The sequence below is a fragment of the Xenia sp. Carnegie-2017 genome, unplaced genomic scaffold (genome assembly GCF_021976095.1).
Source record: "Xenia sp. Carnegie-2017 unplaced genomic scaffold, XeniaSp_v1 HiC_scaffold_23, whole genome shotgun sequence".
Lineage (NCBI taxonomy): Eukaryota > Metazoa > Cnidaria > Anthozoa > Malacalcyonacea > Xeniidae > Xenia > Xenia sp. Carnegie-2017.
This window is the reverse complement of record NW_025813486.1, coordinates 7,343,589-7,361,855: the sequence shown is the minus strand read 5'-3', so window position 1 is coordinate 7,361,855 and position 18,267 is coordinate 7,343,589. Positions and strand designations below refer to the sequence as shown.

The window sequence follows — 18,267 nt, the reverse complement described above, 5'->3', positions numbered from 1 at the left end:
TTCTCGATTTATGTGACGACCGATTATTTTTCTGCCATTTTCGTATACAGTATTTCGTTGACAAGTTAATGATTCACTTATAGTTATCCCCTCGATATCGTTGCAATTCTCGGGTCCAAGAAGCTTTTCTTTATTTTTATTGTTTATGTGCGCAAAAATTTCAAACTTGAATGATTCCTTATGATGATAGCAATGATTCTCTGTTGGTTGGAAAGTTTTTGAAGAAGTCGGAAACTTGCAAAAAGAGACCAACTTTTGTAATAGTTTACAGTGATTTTAACATTGGAATGGTTTTCAACGACTAAGCATTTATATTGATCATCCGCCATTGAGTTTTGTCTTTTAAACTCTTGATTTATCCAATTTTCTTTATGAGACACTGTCGTCTTAATGTTCAAAATTCTGCTTAATATGTCATCACATTAGTTCCTAAGAAAAAAAAATCATTGTAAACTGAAGTATTAACAATTTTTAATTGCAGACTTGGAGATTGCAGATTACGCATATAAATTAATGAAAAAGAATGAAAATCTGTATTGATAATGATAAACCATCAAAATCATCGAAATCTGTATTGATAATCTTTTTCACACGGACATGGCTGTACCACACATGTCTGAGGAGGCTTTTAGAGGATTAATGATAGTGGCTACTAAAGGAGTTAAATTTAGTTTTAGCGATATCATGTACAAACAAATTGATGGGGTGGCTTTGGGTTCTCCTCTTGGACCAGTATTTGCTAATATTTTCGTAAGCTATTATGAATGTAAGATATTTGCCTCTTCTGAACCTCCGGAAGTGCTGTGGTACAAACGTTACGTTGACGACACTTTTACCTTTTTCGTAACAACAAAAATCGCCAATTATTTTTACATAAACTCTGTTCTTTTCACCCTTCTTTAAATTATACGTCTGAACATGAATCAATTTGTCAGTTAGCGTTTATGGATGTTCTTGTGCATATACGCAACGGTCAATTCCTTACAAGCATTCATCGCAAGGCAACTTTTACGGGTTTGTACACACGCTTTAACTCTTTTTCTTCACACAGAGAAAAGATTTCTCAAGTAAAGAGTTTAATAAAGCCAAAGCTTAGACTGTCATCAAAGGAGTTCATTGAGGGTGATCTCAACTATTGAAAAAGATGTTTCTCTCAAATGGATATCCGGAAAAAATGCTTGATAAACTTTTTTCATCCAAAAAAAATGAGCAGAACAGGTCTTTTGGACCAGACAAGTGTCCTGTGTTTATCAAACTTTTATGGATGTGATGATCTTGAAAGAGAAAATAAGAATATTACGGAGAATTTGTTTTTTTCGAGCCATGCTATCTTTCTATTTTCGAAAAGAACTATTCTACTACCTACCACAAAGAATCTCTACCGGCACCACTTTTAAGCAATGTAATTTACGAATATAAATATGAGTGTGATGCTCGCTACGTAGGTAGAACGTCTATAAGGTTGTGTGATAGGAACGAACAGCATGTAACAACTTCAATCAGAAATGGAACGGTCCCCTCAAGACAACAACCAACACGTCATTGTAAGAAAAGTAATTTAGTTTCATGTGACTCCGCGATAGGTAAACATCTCTTGAATAACTCCGATTTTGCTGATTCTTATTCAGACGACAATTTTAGAATCATTAAGAAATGCCGTTCATTCTTTCAGTTACGCGTCATGGAGGCTGTTTTAATTAAGTTAACCAATCCCGTCCTCTGCCGACAAAATGTCTTATGTCTTTAATTTATCCCTGTTTTGAGCGTCATCTCCCCTTATGGAGATGACGTACACCCTTTCTTGGCATTATAAATATCGGTAGATTGTAAATTTTCATTTAGCAGACGTTGACACCTGAGGAGTAGTCTGCCGAAATGCATCGTGTCGTTTAATTTAGAACTATTGGGTAAGTGCTCTTTACTTAAAGCAGTTCATTTAAGAACTATCAACTTATTATATTACTTTTACCGTTCACTAGGGTGTTCTCTATCTTTGGAATTATTTTTAGATTTGTCCCCACAACAAAGTCCCTATTTTATTATTTAAGAAAGCGCTATAATGGTCGTCAGGTTCGTGACCTGAATAAATTGGTGAGACTTAGAGGAAAGGTTAGCTCGGTGGTAGCAGCAATCCGGAATTTTACGATAACTGACCGCGCGCTCCGCACTCTTATGGCTAATTACGTCAGCAAAGTGCTTTTTTATTTTATTTTGTTTTGTTTTTTTTGAAAAAGAAATCTTCAAATAACTTTTGGTTGTTATACTTATTATTGTATAAAGGCAGTTTCATGTTTAGGTTTTATTCATACTTGTGAGTTGTCTACTTATATATACAGTTTTTGTGTGTGTTTCACTTCCTGTATCCTACAATGCATTGCGTTCCGCTTTGTTTATTTTTCTTAGTTGATTCTCGCTCTTGCCAAGAGATATATTGTGTTAAATAAATAAGCATCCTAATCCACATCAATCTTAAATAAGCAACAGGTTATGGGCCCAAACACCCATTCCAACTAAGAAAATATACATCAGTGATCATGGATGATAAAAGCTGGAGTGTGGATAAGCTCACTACAGACAATTACTCAACTTGGAAATTCAAACTCAAACACCTTCTCATGGCAAAGGACTTGTTTGGATATGTAGATGGATCCATTACTCTGAGCAGTGAGGCCAGTGAAGCAGACAAGACCGCTTATAAAAAGAATCATAGCAAAGCTTTCTCCCACATAATCTTATCAGTAAGCGACAATCTCATCTATTTGATCACTGAATGTGCTAATGCCCAAGCAGCATGGGACAGGTTGAGTGCTCATTTTGAGCGTGATACTCTTGCCAACAAACTGTTTCTCAAGAAACAATACTTTAGAACTGTTATGAAGGAAGGTACGTCTATGCAGGAACATCTCCGACATATGAAAGCCATAACAGACAAACTCGCAGCGATCAAAGCTAATATAAGTGAAGAGGATCAGGTCGTCACTCTGCTCGGTAGCCTCCCCGATAGCTACTCAACTGTCGTAACCGCTCTAGAGGCATGAGGTGACGATATATCGCTGGAGTTTGTGACTCAGACATTACTTAATGAGGAACAGAAGGGAGAACAAAGATCTCTGGCTTCGGCTGGCGTATCTGGTAGTGGCAGATCTCAAGCCAATTCTGACACTGCCTTGCTGTCGGCCAATAGCAGAGCTGATCAGCAAAATAGAGGATGCTATATATGTGGTTCTTTGGACCACTATCAGAATGTCTGTCCCAGAAAGAGCAGTAGTGGTAGGGGAAGTCGCGGATCTCGTGGTGGTAGAGGACGTAGAGGGCGTGACCGTGGCTATCAAAATAACTCTGACAGACCTCATCATGCTAAGACGTCACAACAGGATGATGGTGATAGCGGTGAGACGGCGTTTGCGGTGTCCGAGGGTAACGCCGAACCTCAACTCTGGCTAATCGACAGTGAAGCTACTAGTCATATGGCCAAAGAACGAGATGCTTTCTGTGACTACACGCCTGCTGCACCAGAATCACCCGAGTATGTTATGATAGCCGATGGTTCCAAGATACAAGTGAGGGGGAAAGGTAGTGTGAAACTTCAGGTCTGGGAGAGTCGAAATAAATCCAGATATGCTACTCTGTACAATGTGTTACATATCCCCGAACTAAGTGGAAATCTGTTCTCAGTAAAAGCCGCCACTCAGAATGGCTACGTAATCCAATTCGGACATTCTCGATGCAGGGTCAAAAATCGTAGAAAGATGGTGTGTGCATCTGGCACCATGAGAGATAAACTTTACTACCTCGATGTTAGAACCGATGATCATTCTGCTAGGTGTGCGTCTAATACAGTTCTGTGGCACCAGCGTCTCGCACATGCTTATATCAACAGTATCAAAAACATGACTCAGTGGTGTAACAATGGCTGTGATCTATCAGGCAACATTGGTGTGTGTGAAGCCTGTGTAAAAGGCAAGATGACTCGTCAACCATTTCATACTGATAACATGATTAAATCAACCAAGGTGCTCGAGTTAGTCCATTCAGACGTGTGTGGCCCTATGCAAACAGAATCTATAGGTGGCAGTAAATACATAGTGTCATTCATTGATGATTTCTCTCGATATGCTCATGTTTATTTTTTGCATGATAAATCCAGTGTGTTTCAGGTCTTCAAAGAGTATGAGTCTATGGTTACTAATGCTACCGGTCACACTATAGGTACGTTGAGAACTGACGGCGGAGGCGAGTATGTATCTCACGAGTTTGAGAATTACCTGACTTCACGAGGTATTCAGCATCAGCTGACTGCACGATACTCCCCGCAGCAGAACGGCTGTGCCGAACGTTATAATCGTACTATCTGTGAGGCAGCACGTTCACTCATCGCTCAATCCGGTCTTCCCAAAACGTTTCGGGCTGAAGCAGTAGCCACCTCTGTGTATCTGAGAAATCGTTTTCCCACGCGAGCTCACAGAGAGGTCATAACTCCTTATGAGAAATGGAACAATAAAAGGCCTGACCTCGGACACGTAAGAATCTTCGGATGTCTAGCGTTCGCTCACGTTCCAGATCAGCTGCGACGAAAGCTGGATGAGAAAGCAGACAAGATGATATTCGTGGGATATAGCCTCAGATCCAAAGCGTATCGACTCTACAATCCGACGAAACTAAGCTAGGTATGCCCAAGTCTACTGTCAAACCTGAGGAAGCTCGCTCTGAGACTTTAGAAGTAGACCTACATGTAAACAACACTGATGAATCGTCCCCACCTACCTCCGCACGTCCATCTCATTCTACTCAACCCATCATCCGCTTCGGTATTGATGATCACACTGGTATGGGTCACGTTGCCTGCTCAGCCACTGATATCATAGAGCCACTGTCTTTCTCAGAGGCGCAGGAGAGTGTGAATCGTGACAAATGGATGACTGCTGCTGAAAGTGAGTATAAATCACTTATCGAGAACAAAACCTGGGAGTTAGTGTCGCTACCGTCTGATCGTTCTGCTATAGGTTCGAAGTGGGTGTTTAAAGCAAAATACTCACCTGATGGTATTGTAGATAAGTTCAAAGCTCGGCTAGTCGCCAAAGGATACGCACAACAAGCTGGTATAGATTACGACGACACATACTCACCAGTAGTTCACCGCTCTTCATTACGTGTGCTACTGGCTGATGCTGTGGAACGTGAAATGCTCATACACCAGATGGATGTGCAAACAGCCTTCCTAAATGGCACACTCCCTGATGACGAACAGATTTATATGACACAACCAGAGGGGTTTGTAGTTCCAGGTAAGGAACACTTAGTCTGCAAGCTAAATCGTTCGCTATACGGACTAAAGCAATCGCCGAAATGTTGGAACACTGTGCTAGATGAGTTCCTAAAATCTTTAGGGTTTACTCGATCTACTGCAGATAGCTGTGTTTACGTGCGATGGAAGGATAACTCTAAGATGATGATCGCAGTGTACGTGGACGACATTTGTATTATGTCTGATACAGACACACAGATGACTGAGGTAAAGTCTGCTCTCTCAGCTCGCTTCAAAATGACAGATCTCGGCGAGCTACACCACTGCATAGGTATAGTCGTAAAGAGAAAACAACTCCTCCTTACACCTCAGCCAGACACCGTATATCCGACAACTACTGAAAAGATTCGACATGGAAAACTGTAATCCTGTATCCACCCCTGCAGCATGTGATGTCAAGTTAGAAGAGAATGATGGTAGCAAGCCAGTCGACGCTAAGCTCTATCAGTCTATCATAGGAAGTCTCCTATACGCTGCAGTGTCTACTCGTCCTGATATAGCGGAGACAGTGGGAGTTTATCAAAGTTCAACTCCTACCCATCTCAGACTCACCTGACGGCCGCCAGGAGGGTTCTTCGCTACCTCAAAGGTACCCAGGATTTAGGTCTCGTATATCGAAAACAAGGAAAATCCCTATATGGATATACAGATGCTGATTACGCCAGTAGTGCCGACCGTCACTCGAAGTCTGGAGCAGTGTTCATACACGCTGGTGGACCGGTGAGCTGGTGTAGTAAGCGTCAGTCAATCATAGCCTTATCAACTGCCGGGTCCGAATATATAGCTCTCTTCGATGGTGTGGTGGAGTGTGTATGGTTACGTCAGTTACTGTCAGATATTGGAGCCCCACCATCGACAGCCACCACCATTCATGTTGATAATCAATCTGCTCTCGCGATAGCAAACAACGGTAAAACAAGCAAGCGTACAAAGCATGTAGATATTAAGTATCATTACACACGTGAAGCTATCGAGAAAGGTGACATCGCTACTCAATATTGCCAATCCGAAGAAAATATAGCAGACATTCTCACGAAATCTCTGCCCCGAGAGCGATTCATTTCACTTAGAGACATGTTAGGGTTAGCTTAGTCTGACCAGCATAGAACTAGATTTTGGAATGTGTTATTCCTGTTTCATATTTTGTTTTTGGTTAAACATCAAACTGAGTGGGAGTATTGTATAAAGGCAGTTTCATGTTTAGGTTCTAGTGTGTTTTACTTCCTGTATCCTAGAATGCATTGCGTTCCGCTTTGTTTATTTTCTTTCTTAGTTGATTCTCGCTCTTGGCAAGAGACATATTGTGTTAAATAACTAAACATATAATCCATATCAATCTTAAATAAACAACATATGCGACTTATTGGTCTGTTTACTATACACAGTTCATGGAAGACTGCGAATGTTCTCGAATGTTCTCTAGCTTATCTACACTGTCGAGATTAGAGTGCACCCTCGCTGGCGCTCGTTTGATATGAATAATATCCATATTTCATGTGGATTGTTCCAAAAGCGAATGTTCGACGAAATTTGAGCACCATTAGTTGCACTTCCTTGATTTGGGTGAGGAATAATTGTTGCCTGCTGCGATTTTTTATGTGTATTTTTTCGGCAATATTTTTCATTCCATAAACTCTAACTATATTTTCGATCTAAAATAAGTGTTGCCAAATGAAATTTAAAACTATAAAAGGAGGTACGTGTGTACATGTGGATAGCGTGGTAAATGTGTTGTCACAAAATGAACATAATTCAAAAAGTAATACATATTTAAGTAATTTACATCAAACTTTAAAAACTGCTTAAGTTTTCAAAAATGTGCTTCATGCTCACTGTTTGCTGTAGCACGAATCATACACTTGCCGAATACACTTTATCACTCGACCGATAAAAGCGTCATTGGTATTTCTATTTTTGGAGAAACGGTAGTGTACTTTTGTTATTTTTTTAATAATATTTTGAAAATACTAAATTTCTGACGATTTTCGCACATTGCAAGGGAGTGTGAGTATATCATTGTGTACATTGTATTTTCTGCTCATTTCTGAAACGTATCATATAACTTGTCTGATTTTTAATGTCATTCTAACATTATTTAAATCAGGGGCGGATCTAGGGTATGTCAAATCAGTCTGGCGATGTTTATAGTTCAGAAATTACTTATCAAATTTACCGATTAAAATTTTTTGCGATCATTAAATTTCTGATGTATAATCGTTTGAATTTGATTTTCAAAATTCTGTTTTATATCTGAAATCTTACGTAAATATCACGTTAGCAAACAGATCACTAGATTTTAACATATCTGGAATTATATTACCTGACCGATAACATGGTGGCTCGACTGGTTCGACCGATAATGGAGTTCAAGAACGGCTAATTAAAACCATTCCATTGGTCAATAGCCAGATCAGTAGACGATCTGGAATAATATCGATCGATAAGAGGAGTGGCCGGACCGATTGTCTAATTGCTCTCGTGAAATTGGTTCGTTTAAGGTTTTATCTTACTGTGTGATTGGTTTGACCGATTTTGACTGATAGCCAATTGAGGTAACATTGTCATGCTTACTGTCTGAATTAGTGTTGCCAAATCGTGAACACTGTTCACAGATTTGTGAACTTTTTGCTCTCTTCATGAACATTTCATGAATGTTAAAAGTTTGTAAACTTTTTGTGAACTTTTCTAAATATTACATATTTTTGTATTTTCATCATTTTCATAAAGAATGTATAGATAATTCTAGTTCAATGAAAAAAAAATCTTCATAGCTCGACAGTTCTTTCAAAACAACGGCGATTTTAAGATAATCCGATGTTTTTCGAATATTTCCGAGGGTTTTCGAAAATGTCCGAGTTAATCCGTTAACTTCCGATTTTGCGATTTTTTTCAAGAGGGTGAAAAATTTATGAATGAATTGTAAATGTTCGGGCAGACGCGAGAGACATTTCAGTCATTGATGTTGAAAAGCAAGCCATCATTTTGTTAGAGATTTCTCAGCAGAAATTTACATCCAAAATCGTAAGTAAAGGACAACTGAAGTGTATGCATGAATGTAAAATATCAAAGTCAATTTATGCGAGTGTGTGATGGGATTTATGTCAATATGGCGTATGGTAAGCAGAGATTGATGCTTCTAAAATTGTTGTTGCCGAAGGACTTTTAGCTATGATTTCTTTAGTGCTTGGGGAATCTTGGCCGTTATATGGCCAAGTATTTCAATGGAAAAAATCTGTAGCCATAAGGCGCCATGTTATTATATACCTTATTATAAACAAATGTTTTGGGCTTTTCAGTTTATGATTATTCATCATTCAATCATTGGACAATTATACTACACATTGTTTAAGATTTGAGAAAACTAATATTGATTACATGAGAAACTGTTTACTATAAACAGTGATTATGACTCTTTCTGATCCATGAAGCTTTTTATTTTGACAATTTGACTGGGATAGTATTAAACCTGAGCTATTTCACATACATGAAATGTTGTCCCATGTCACATATTGTCCCCTTTTCTAACTGAACACCTCATGTAGAGATGTCAAGGTGTGTTGATCTACGGCTCATACCAGATTGTTTGCCATATATTCCAAAGGGCTATTGATGTATGAAAACATTTTCTATAAAGTAAAGATGTGTTCCTAGGTATGCAGATAAGCCTTGAAATTTGGCAAAACAGCCAAGTATTTTCATGATCACTAGGTAATTTTTCTGATGATCATTATAATTTTAAACTAAATTATTTTAGATTTACATTTTAACTAGTTTTGATTCTATGAAAAGATATTTATCATAGCCAGTAAGCTTGACACATGAACCAATTTTAACATTCATGTAATTACATGATTAAAGACATGCTGGTTACATTCTAGGTTTTTTAGCAAGTACAATGCTACTGGTAATTGCTATATAGCACAACTTGCATGGACTTACAGAAGATAATAGTCTACTGAAAGGCTTCATAAACTTTAATGGCATTAAGCTGTCCTTAATTGCAAAATTTCCTCTGATACTTATTGTTTAATCTTTGGCAGAAAAAATTTTGAATTTTTCTCAAAAGGTGAATTTTCTGCCACTGTAAGTGGAAATGGGTTAAGGGTTCAATAAACTTGCATGGTTTGAAGTCTGAGCTTTTTACATTCATGGACTGACCCTTGTAGTACCTCATTTCTAACTTAAATCATTTCGTAGAGGTGTGAATGGGGGTTACTAGGGGGGCTTATGCCTGACAATTTGGTAGAAATTTTGAAAGACTATCTCTGTTTTGAATTAGCATTATTGTAAAGTAAATTTTATGCTCCTAAGCATGCTAATGAGCCTTAACATTTGGCAAAACATTCAAGTATTGTTCACTTTACAGTTTTTTTTTTTGAAAAAAAAACAATGTCCACATAAAGCATTTTGTATTGCTCTAAAATGCTGAAAATGGTATTCCCAAGGCTTTGAAATTCAAAATTTCTCACTCTTCCTAGCGGCTACTCGTTGTACGAATTTTCCTGTAAAGTATTAATACACAAAGGAATTGAGAAAAAAGCAATTATGATTTGTGTTCTGTGGAGCACACTTCAAAAATAGTTCCCACTAGGCTACCTATGCTATAAGTAACAGAATTTAACATAAAAGCCCATCATGACACAATGACATCCAAAACGTCTTATCAAATCAAAGCACCCCATGTCCCCCATAAAATCATTCTTGATCCATCCCTGTCTTGAAGTGAATGCACTAAATTTATCCCCAGTTTCACATTTCACATTTTGTGTATTTTTGGTGCAGAAGAAAGATTGATTCCTTCTGTGTTCTAACTCAATCACTAAACTTGTAAGAAACAGGGCCAGGACTCAAGTGGTAAGTTACCTTTTCTATTCTATGCATACTATTAAGTCAAGTTAATCTTCTAATAGAATGGATAAAACATCACCCAGATTTTAAAAAATTAAAAGCATGATTAGCCACCATACCACTATCATACATAAGTCTACATACGTAAAATATGCCGGCATTGGCTAGATTTGTGAGCAACAAAATTTTATTCATGATGGTATCAGGGTGTCTGTACAGAGAACATGTTCATTTGAAATGTGGGTGTCCATCCATTATAGGAAAAACACCTACACTTTTAGCTTCTTGCTTTAAAGTTAATGATGTTTGAATGCCATGTATTTACGGGCATCATGGTGAAAACCATTACATAATTTATTTGTTTCGTGTGTTCATCCTTAAAATGGACATTAATGCCACAGAATATTTACATACAGGTCATTTCTAGTGATTTTTGTGATTTGCATTTGTCAAGGGCAATTTTCTTTGCTGAGTGTCAATGAATCATGTATGGTGTTAACATAAAAGTCACTCAAAGTTAAATTGAGATAATTGAATGTAACTATAGCAGAAGATAGTCAGTATTAACCAGTCAACCAACAATCAAACAAACCATGACTTTCCATTTAAACTGTGACCAAAGGTAGGGGATGGGTGGCTATGGAGGTTGCAGCCTCCAAAATGATTAAGATGGAGGTGCCAAGACCCCCTCCCATTATTCAATTATTCATTGTTACAAAGAGCTTTTCAATGTTTTTTTCTGAAATAAGTTCCTGTTCGATAATGGAAAACAATTGACATATAAATGGCCTCTCATACTGTCTGTCTCTCTCATACAGAATGACCTAATGAAGCTGAAACTTTGCTTAATAGTCTGAATGCCAAGCGCCTGCTACGACGTTTCTTGTTATTTGCTACACCGCTCTATACAAAACGTCTTCCGCTGTCACTGACTGTGACAGTAAAAGCTCTTATTGTTGGTACAACAGCGTTAAGAAAGGAGAAAATAAAGGAAAAGCAAAAAATCAAGACATCTAAACATATTTCAAAATCCTGATCACGTAAGGTGCATTTGCCCAAACGTCTTTCTTATTTTCAATAAACTGCAGGTGGTTTTCTTTTCTTTGGTATTTAAAGAAACGTGGTGTTTGTGTTTATTTTTCGGTATGCTAGTTACGTGTTTTAAACTTTTTTTTTGAAAACAGATTTTGACTTTGTTAACGATGCCTGGAATCAAGATCCGTGATGAAGATCGAGAAAAATCCCTGCGAAGTATATATGTACTTACATCTCCCTCTCATCAATCCAATGCAGACCATGTGTGGACATTTGTTTTGTAAATCTTGTATGGACATTATTCTTGGGTAACGTCATTTTTTATGTAACAAATCATCTATAAAAAGTTATAGTAGTTGTCATACATGGTCTTTCAATAGACGCCTTGATTATGCATCCCAATATCGTATCACATATCCCAAAGTATTCCTGCGTATCTTCTTGTTCAATTAAGTCGGTGCCTACCTGGTAGGGCGTCAAAATTCTTTATTAGATCTCTTGATACGACTTCGGTTAAAAACTGTTGCGTAGGAGACTAGGGAGAGCTGATCATAGTCCATCATATTTTTATAATCCTAAATAACAACTGCTTTCCCAAGAACGTAATTTATCAGAACATGCATGTAGAAATATTGACCCCCCTCTATTTAACTGTCGAACTGGCTACGCCATCCACTCTTCGAAATTTATCATTCTTGTTAGTAGTTTTTGTTTTTTTTCAATCTGTAGAAATCCTGATCCAAAATGTCCTGAAGATAAAGAAAATTTGACCAAGGAAAACGTAGGTGGAAATATTGCAAAGATTTGACAGAAAATTCAATTACAGTTTTGTTGCTATCGATCATTAGCGTAGCCATCCCGCAAGTTTAGTCATGCTTTGTAAATGTTAGTACATAATATTTTCCATCTTACAGGACATGTCAGTTAATGAGCAAAGAAAAATTAGCATAGCACGACTAAATAAGCATGTTGGCTTAACAACTATAATTATAATTACTCTTTGGGTTCTAAAAAATAATACATCGATTTACGTATATTGTCGTGTCTTGTGACATAGGTTATCAAAGCTACGTTCAAACGTTTTCAATATGTTGATTCAACATGCGCTAAACATTGTTTTGTGTTTGATGAGTGATGCTAAACGATGTGTGCAAACGCTCTCAACATGTTGAGTCTTGAAATGATATCGCGTAGGATCATGAGATAAAATACTCCACCATGCCTAGCATTTGCGTATATACAGGTACATAAACGGTTCACAGTGACCAGGTAAATAACAACAATATAAGCTGCACAGGTAGTGTGCATGCTTTCGCTCAACATGTTGAGTGTGCTGTTTTAAAAACCAGAAGTTTCATTGCACTATAAACAAAGTTGAGGTGCGGTTTGGTGACCATGGAACAAAGCAAATGTTGAGTGCTGTTGAGTGGAAATTTTGAGCAATTTAAACTTCACTCAACAACGCTCAACCCCGCTTAATAGCTACTACTCAACTCTCCTAAACACGATGTTGATTATGTTGAGTTCGTTGTTGAGTCTACATGTTGAGAGCTTTTGCACTTAGCGTTAGTGCGTCGGTGAATTCTACTTCAAAAAAGTTTGCCAACAGTTCTTATAAGAAATTTACGTTACTGTTTCCTTTAACGTCTAGTGCTAACTTGCATTTGAGTGAAGTGACTCTGCCTTTTGCTACATTTAATCTTGTTTCATAAAAGATCAATTTCCATGATGCATGTAGGTTTTCCCGGATGCTTTCACGAAGCGTGAGTTAAAAAGGATTCAATTGCACTGTCCATCAGAAGCGTGTAAATGGTTTGGTAAATACGAAGAATTGGAAGTGAGTTGGGCACTGAAATTTATCAAAAAAGTGTGGCATTTTCACTTATAAAGTTTTTTTTTCTCAGGGTCATTCTCATGTTTGTGAGCATGCGCTCATCAGCTGTATTCATAAACAGTGTAACATTCAGCTACCTCGCTCTCTTCTTGGTGAACATTTGAAGAATGAATGTGAATATCGAAATGTAAAATGTCAATATTGTGGGAAAGATGTCCGTATGCTTCACTTAAGGTGCGTGCATGAATCACAGGAACACAGCAGGTTGAGATAAATATTTTGTGTCGTAATATATATCTCTTTATTGTCTTTGTTATTGCTTAGCAATTACTATCAACTTCAAACGCCTTTTTAGAAACGAGACCAAACTTCATCCATTAAATTGTCGTTGCTTTGTATTTCATTTTAACATGTAGGATCACAAAGAAAATGTATGTGGAAATTATCCCGTGATTTGTAAATATTGCAATCAAATAATACCGAAGAAAGATACTGAACACCATGAAAAGACGACTTGTAATGAAGTGCCGACAAACTGCGAATTTCAAGCCAATGGATGCAGTTATGACAAAGTAAGAATGTTTGGACTACTTTATAATTTCATGTTAGCAACGAGATAACGTTTATTCAATGCCAGCTCAAAGAGAGGAATCAGAGGTGTTGCATAATGAGGTGATTGAAAAATTTGTAGAGAAACTCAGGAGGCTGGCTTTTCTTTATAAATTGTTGTTCTTATAATGCACGGTACTTCATTGAGAACATTAAGCATTACTTTAAAGAATAAAGCCGTCCCTGTCTACCTGCCCCAATTTAAACAAGTGTAAACTAAGAAGTGTAATGCTAAGAACAATCTCTCCCTATGCATTTTAGGAAGTGTCGTTTACTATGTTATTTTTTGTGCTGATCCAAATTTCTTCTGTTTATTCAGGGGCAGTGATGAGTTTGATTCATTATGTTTTAGGGGACAATTGTCTCCTGCGTAACTTTTCACTGAGCCACCTTTAGTACCTTTTTAACTAGTTGCAGTTTTGACAATTGCCACATTAAGAATGCAGCTAATAAAAACGTGTTTTTATAACGTATTGTACAACAAATATTTCGCCCTGCAAATCACAGGAAATGTTGTTTCCAAGGCTATGGATTTCAAAATTTTCAAATTCGGCGCGACACGGGTAGGCGGGAGTTAATATTTTTCCTGGCTACGCCACTGTTCACCAGGCCATTCAAACACTTGACAAATTTCCATAAAGGCATCTACCAATCAGAGCACGCGTTTGAAATTTGTTATTTTGTTATGACTATTGCCAAAATTTAGAACCTCAAAACAAAGATAAGCACCACCGATACCAATATTTTGAGTATAGAAATGAAATTATGGTAACGTCCAGTTATAAGCAGCTGCACAACTGATTTATTTGTTATCAAACAGCTTTGACCTGTCATAAAGTTGATTTGCATAGGTTCTCTGTTTGAAAACGGGGCATGTTTTCATTCTTATTAATTTAATGATTTCAGTGCTTAGAGGGAACAAAATTTGTTCTTCATCATATTTAGATTAAAATAACCGAAATTAGTTGCAAGTAACGCTAATTTGTGGAAAATAATGCTTTGCCATTTTCTTTTTCTTTTTTTCTCAGACTTTAAAACGAAAGGAGATCCGTCAACATATGAATGACAATCTAATTAATCACGTGAGCGCCTCTGAAGACAGGCTTATTGTCCCGTCAAATTTACCGCGGTTTAACTTAGGGGCATCGCTTTTATCTATACCAGCCAGCAATAATGCAACGGGAGACCTAAAGGTAGAGTGCCCAAAACCCGTATAACATCCCTTATTTTTGTGTGAGACGCTTGTAGCAGCTCATGAAAAATGCGTTTTATCTTCTCAGCTCGTTCTGTAGTCACAGATATTCGCATAAGGACTGATTTGAATTGGAAACCAAAAGTTTTATTTTTTGGATAAAGCTCATTGAATAGGAATAGTGTCAAATTCAATTTTTTTCTCCAATTGTCTCAAAGATTTTCTTATCAGAGTTGAGTGTTTCCCATGCTCTTAAATTTGATATGCTGACAGCCTGATGGGTCTCAAAGCTTTTATTCAGATACGATTTTTAGCGTGGATACAAAAGAAGAATACTGGTTTTTCTATAAAATCTTAAAATTTTTTTTAAAATTCAGTTTTTTCTACTTGCGATCATTCATTGTGTCCGACCGTTTCTTCCGGAATTGTTTCCTCTTCGACCGATGACGGGATGAAAAATGGCGCCATTGTCGTTTCTCCTGTTTTGAATGTTGCTGCCAAGTTGTGTTGAAATTAAGAACTTGTTGTCGCGTTGTTAATTTTGTTGCTTGTGCGAATGTGATCAATTTGAGTTGGCAATTCATCTCCAAACAAGTATTTCGTAATGGGAACATGCGATGCGCATAAAGTACTAAATTCTGGATGGAGATTGGGACGTATAGCGTCACGTCGTCGTTGAGACAATTCAAAACTTACATGTCCCAGGATCGCTATGAAATCAGCGTTCATACGAACAAGATCATCGATATTCAGTTCGCTGCTGTTATTGCGAGCAACCAACAGTTCATTGGTGGTTTGTCCTGCTATATGACCGACATTCGTCATGGTTGATTAAATGGCACTCAATTGTAAATCTCGCCCTCTAGCTGGGTGGTCTAATTTCCCCCAAATTTCGGGGTTTAGTTTGTAATATAGTGTGGAAAGGAACTTTTTTAACTGATAACGCTGTGAAATCTACGCTCGAACTGATCTTGATATCGCGCGCTCTATCTCACATGACTTCCTAGTGACGTAAAACAGTGGCGAGATAGAATTTGCTTAATTTAACGTTTATATGGGATTTAGCATGGGCTTCTATGGTATGCAATGTTTAGGAAATAATATATATTAATATCGATATTAGATTCATTCTTTTCCTGTGGAAAGCGGGATGCTTTCACTGAAGGTCAATGATGTATTGTCTAACATTAACACCGGATTATGTTACTGATATTTAATACGTAATTCGAGCTTTGCCCATATGAACCACAGAATAGATACATACAGAAGCGCCACTCGATGTCGGAACCTTTGATGTTCGTGTCCGCAGCATCCGGGCAACTTTACACGGCGGCCATGTTTCCAGCCAGATAAATTCAGCAGATCGCAATATAATATATAGTTCTACGGATGGGTTTTGGCAAATAAACCCAAATATTTCTATAGATTGGCTATTTTTTAAATATTTTTTTGTGTGGATACAGTTAACACATCAAGCTCTCAAGAATTTATCATTAATTCGACGTCCGTTTTGATAAATGAGGGTTTATTCGGAATATTTACAAAGTAGATATGTATCTGACGAGATGCGTACTCGGTATATGGTTTGTCGTCAGTTTTAATTTTATCGTATAAGAATTCTACAGAGAATCTTGAAGACATTTGTTCTAACATTTGGAATCTCGGTCGTGGCTGAAACAAGTGACAAATCAAATTATCCTCCAGTTAAGTTTATATATTGCAAACAACGTTTGGCAGGACATTCGAATCACCAAAATTGTCTACCCAGGTGTTTTAAACTATCAGAAGAGATGCTGCATGGCCACTATGAAAGTCATCTGATGCCAAAATATTTTGTATTCATCACAGTTGTGACTTGTGAAGCTTGAATGACTTTTGAGCAAGTTGGAACATAAGCAGCAGCATGTTGGCCTCCACCAATAAAGTGCTTGAATAGCAATTTGTAAAAGATATACTGCCATATGGTCCACATGACTTAACTTTGTTATTTCTGCCTTTTTAAATTCAATCAGGAGATTATTTATATATTTGACATGGATGCTTATTGATGATGTGAGAAGTGAACATAAAAAAGCTTCCTGAATGCTTTTGTGAATTGGATTGGTGTTGGCTTGGCACTTTTCAAATGTTTTAAAAAGTTTTCTGGTGTATCTGTGTTTCACCTTTTGGTAAACATTTTACTGTGTAAAGTATTACAATTTAAATAATGGCATTAAGAGTAACTATAACTGGTTTTGTCAGAATAAGTTCTGTTTGTGACATGATTACTTACAATAAAAATTTAATTTACTGAATGAAGTTTATGGATTTTAACAAAAATTAAATTTTCGAGCCCTTTGTTGCAATAATTTCTCTCTGCTGGTTGATCAATGCGTGAATCAAACATAATTCTAATCATTTTCACATACAATTGTGGTCACAACTCACAAGTGAAGTTTAACCAAAGAGCTAAGCTGTAGGAGCTTGACAATATGTTTGACATAATGGTAAAGTTGTTAATTTAATTGTAACAATTTATCAATAACTTCATTCTTTAAAAATTGTAATTTCATATATTGTTTATTAAAATAAGACAACAAAAACATCTTTATTTGTAAGTTAATACAAATTTGATAGACATGATAGCCACAGGAACTCAATATACAATTACAAATAAAACTTTCAATTACAATTATGCAGACAAGCTACATTGCAAATAAAAGCCCTGATTCAAGAATCAAATATAAAATAAATTAGTTTAGTCCAAATTTTATACCAATAACGTCTTCATCTGAAGAACGTTCTTTACGCACAGTAGGTCGTTTTATCGCTTCTATCAAATCCGTTGACCATTCTAATAGGAAACTCTTTACTAGAAAATACAGAAATGGAATCACACTAAATATATTTATTACTTTTGTCCTAAATTATAAATTCTTAGGGCAACTGCCGTTCAATATAAGAGACGTTCTAAACATGGATCTCGCATACAATTCAAGGCAAGACACTATAAAACCCGTAAAATTATATTTGAAGAACCTATTTTACAACAAAACTGTTTCTCACCTCATATGCTTGGTATCCTATCCGATGGCATTAAAAATTTTTTCCATAAGTGAATTTAAATTCGTCAAATTTTCGAAAAACAACTCTTCATAATATTAATCTATATACATTCTGGCCAGTTTATCTGGCTGGAGTAATGGCGGACGCAAAAGATGCGCACTTAAGAACTGGGTACAAGTAGGGGACAGATTTTTCGCTGAGTGGCGCTTCTGTATGTATCTATTCTGTGGTTTCGTCAAGTGTTTGCGGTATCTCTTCCCGCAGCGGGACAACTGTTAGTTGTTCTGCTTCAGAATTGCGCTTGGTCGAAAGTTCTTCGCAATCTGCGTCATGCCCAGACTAAAGCACTTGCTTTCCTCTTACGAGTAGATTTTACTGTAGAGGATACTGATGTTTTCT

At 37.1% G+C, this 18,267-nt stretch overlaps 1 protein-coding gene across 1 annotated transcript in view; it reads left to right on the top strand.

The window, feature by feature from the left end:
- Positions 1-11,425: 11,425 nt before the first annotated feature.
- The window catches only part of LOC124449678 (TNF receptor-associated factor 6-like), a 66,720-nt gene continuing 59,878 nt past the window's right edge, over positions 11,426-18,267 (top strand). The window contains exons 1-3 of the mRNA XM_047000639.1: positions 11,426-11,496; positions 11,918-11,969; positions 12,927-13,025. Coding sequence (XP_046856595.1) covers positions 11,441-11,496; positions 11,918-11,969; positions 12,927-13,025 — 207 coding nt within the window. The 5' untranslated portion in view covers positions 11,426-11,440. The remainder of the gene's footprint in view (positions 11,497-11,917; positions 11,970-12,926; positions 13,026-18,267) is intronic.